Source organism: Pseudorasbora parva, chromosome 21 (assembly GCF_024679245.1).
Source record: "Pseudorasbora parva isolate DD20220531a chromosome 21, ASM2467924v1, whole genome shotgun sequence".
Classification (NCBI taxonomy): Eukaryota; Metazoa; Chordata; class Actinopteri; order Cypriniformes; family Gobionidae; genus Pseudorasbora; species Pseudorasbora parva.
The window spans coordinates 41,775,243-41,777,742 of NC_090192.1; the positions used below are offsets into that span (position 1 = coordinate 41,775,243).

At 49.6% G+C, this 2,500-nt stretch overlaps 1 protein-coding gene across 2 annotated transcripts in view; it reads left to right on the plus strand.

Annotated features, from left to right (window-relative positions):
- Positions 1 to 885, plus strand: part of fam53b (family with sequence similarity 53 member B) — a 19,215-nt gene extending 18,330 nt beyond the window's left edge. The window contains exon 5 of one of the 2 annotated variants that reach the window (XM_067430668.1): positions 219 to 885. In XM_067430668.1, the coding sequence (XP_067286769.1) occupies positions 219 to 626 (408 nt within the window). In that variant the 3' untranslated portion in view covers positions 627 to 885. The remainder of the gene's footprint in view (positions 1 to 218) is intronic. The other variant, XM_067430669.1, reaches the window with a different exon arrangement.
- The last annotated feature ends 1,615 nt before the right edge of the window (positions 886 to 2,500 follow it).

Consider the following 2,500-nt stretch of genomic DNA (forward strand, 5'->3'; position numbering starts at 1 on the left):
GAGTGAGTGTGTGTGCGTGCGTGAGTGAGAGTGAGTTTGTGAGTGAGTGTGTGTCGTGAGTGTGTGAGTGAGTGTAAGCGAGTGAGAGTGAGTGAGTGTGTGAGTCGTGAGCGAGTGTGTGAGTCGTGTGTGAGTCGTGAGTGTGTGAGTGTGAGTTGTGAGTGAGTTGTGAGTGTGTGTGTGTGTGTTTCTGCTGCTGACCTCACGTGTGTTTCCAGAAGCTGCAGGACTTTCACAGTCCGGGGTTCACCGGCGATGGCCAAACATCCAGCATGCTGGACCGGCCCAAAGAGGACATCCACCAATCAGAGGGCAGCTGGCCGGGAGCGAAGGACATCCACCAATCAGAGGGCAGCTGGCCGGGAGCGAAGGACATCCACCAATCAGAGGGCAGCTGGCTGGGAGCGAAGAGCATCCACCAATCAGAGGGCAGCTGGCCGGGAGCAAAGGACATCCACCAATCAGAGGGCTGCTGGCCGGGAGCGAAGGACATCCACCAATCAGAGGGCAGCTGGCCGGGAGCGAAGGAGCGGGAGAGCCTGTGGGCGGGGCTGTGCAGCCGGAGGGGGCGGGACTTGTGTCAGCTGGGCGGAGAACTGGACATCGAGCAGATCGAGAGGAACTGACGGATTATTATGGGATGGACACGCAATCAACTCAGGGTGAAGGACGTCACGGACGCGAAACGACAACATGAGAACACACACACACACACACACACACATTAAAGGGCTTCAGATGTGTAACAGTAGTAATATCAGGTCATTGAGTTCCTCACTGGTGAAAAAGCTATTAGAACTATTTTTGTCTTTTTACGTTGAGTAACTACAGAAGTAAATGTACTTATTCTCTATCAATAAACAGCATTTTAATGCGTTTGTAAGAGCTTTGTGTGTGTGTGTGTGTGTGTGTGTGTGTGTGTGTGTGTGTGTGTGTGAGATGAGCTGATGTTTATACACCAGACGCCACTGAATGATGATCTCTTTATTGTATGTAAAATACAATTAATTCTGAAATAGTGAAATATGATCAATGAAATTCCAGACCTTCACACACACACACACACACACACACTCACTCTCAACCACTCACACACACTCACTCTCAACCACTCACACACACTCACTCTCTCTCAACCACTCACACACTCACTCTCAACCACTCACACACTCACTCTCAACCACTCACACTCTCAAACACACACACACACTCACTCTCTCAACCACTCACACACACTCACTCTCAACCACTCGCACACACTCACTCAACCACTCACACACTCACTCTCAACCACTCACACACTCACTCTCAACCACTCACACTCTCTCAAACACACACACACACTCACTCTCTCAACCACTCACACACACTCACTCTCAACCACTCGCACACACTCACACAACCACTCACACACTCACTCTCAACCACTCACACACTCACTCTCAACCACTCACACACTCACTCTCAACCACTCACACACTCACTCTCAACCACTCACACTCTCTCAAACACACACACACACTCACTCTCTCTCAACCACTCACACACACTCACTCTTTCTCAACCACTCACGCACACTCTCTCAACCACTCACACACACTCACTCTCTCTCAACCACTCACACACTCACTCTCTCAACCACTCACACACACTCACTCTCAACCACTCGCACACACTCACTCAACCACTCACACACTCACTCTCAACCACTCACACACTCACTCTCAACCACTCACACACTCACTCTCAACCACTCACACACTCACTCTCAACCACTCACACACTCACTCTCAACCACTCACACACTCACTCTCAACCACTCACACTCTCTCAAACACACACACACACTCACTCTCTCTCAACCACTCACACACACTCACTTTCTCAACCACTCACGCACACTCTCTCAACCACTCACACACACACTCACTCTCTCTCAACCACTCACACACACACTCACTCTCTCTCAACCACTCACACACACTCACTCTTTCTCAACCACTCACGCACACTCTCTCAACCACTCACACACACACTCTCTTTCTCAACCACTCACACACACACACACTCTCTCTCTCAACCACACACACACTCTCAAACACACACACACTCTCTCTCTCTCAACCACTCACACACACTCTGTCAAACACACTCTCAGACACTCTCAAACACACACACTCACACTTTCTCAAACACACACTCACTCAAACACACTCTCTGTCTCAAACACACACACACATTCTGATAACAGTCTCTCACACACACTCGCTGTATTTTAGGAATGTGTACCAGAATAGAAAGTAAATGACACAAGCGTCACTTCTGCACAAATACAGTCATGCAGTGGGTTGAGGTGTCTCACTGAGGTCCTGTAGCACCACATGACCAGGCGGCAGGAAACAGATCAAACACACAGGAAGTGTGTACCTTCACTCAAGGCCTCGCTCTTTTGTTGATGCTGGTTTCAGGAGACTGTTGCTGTGGATACCTGTGTGTGTGT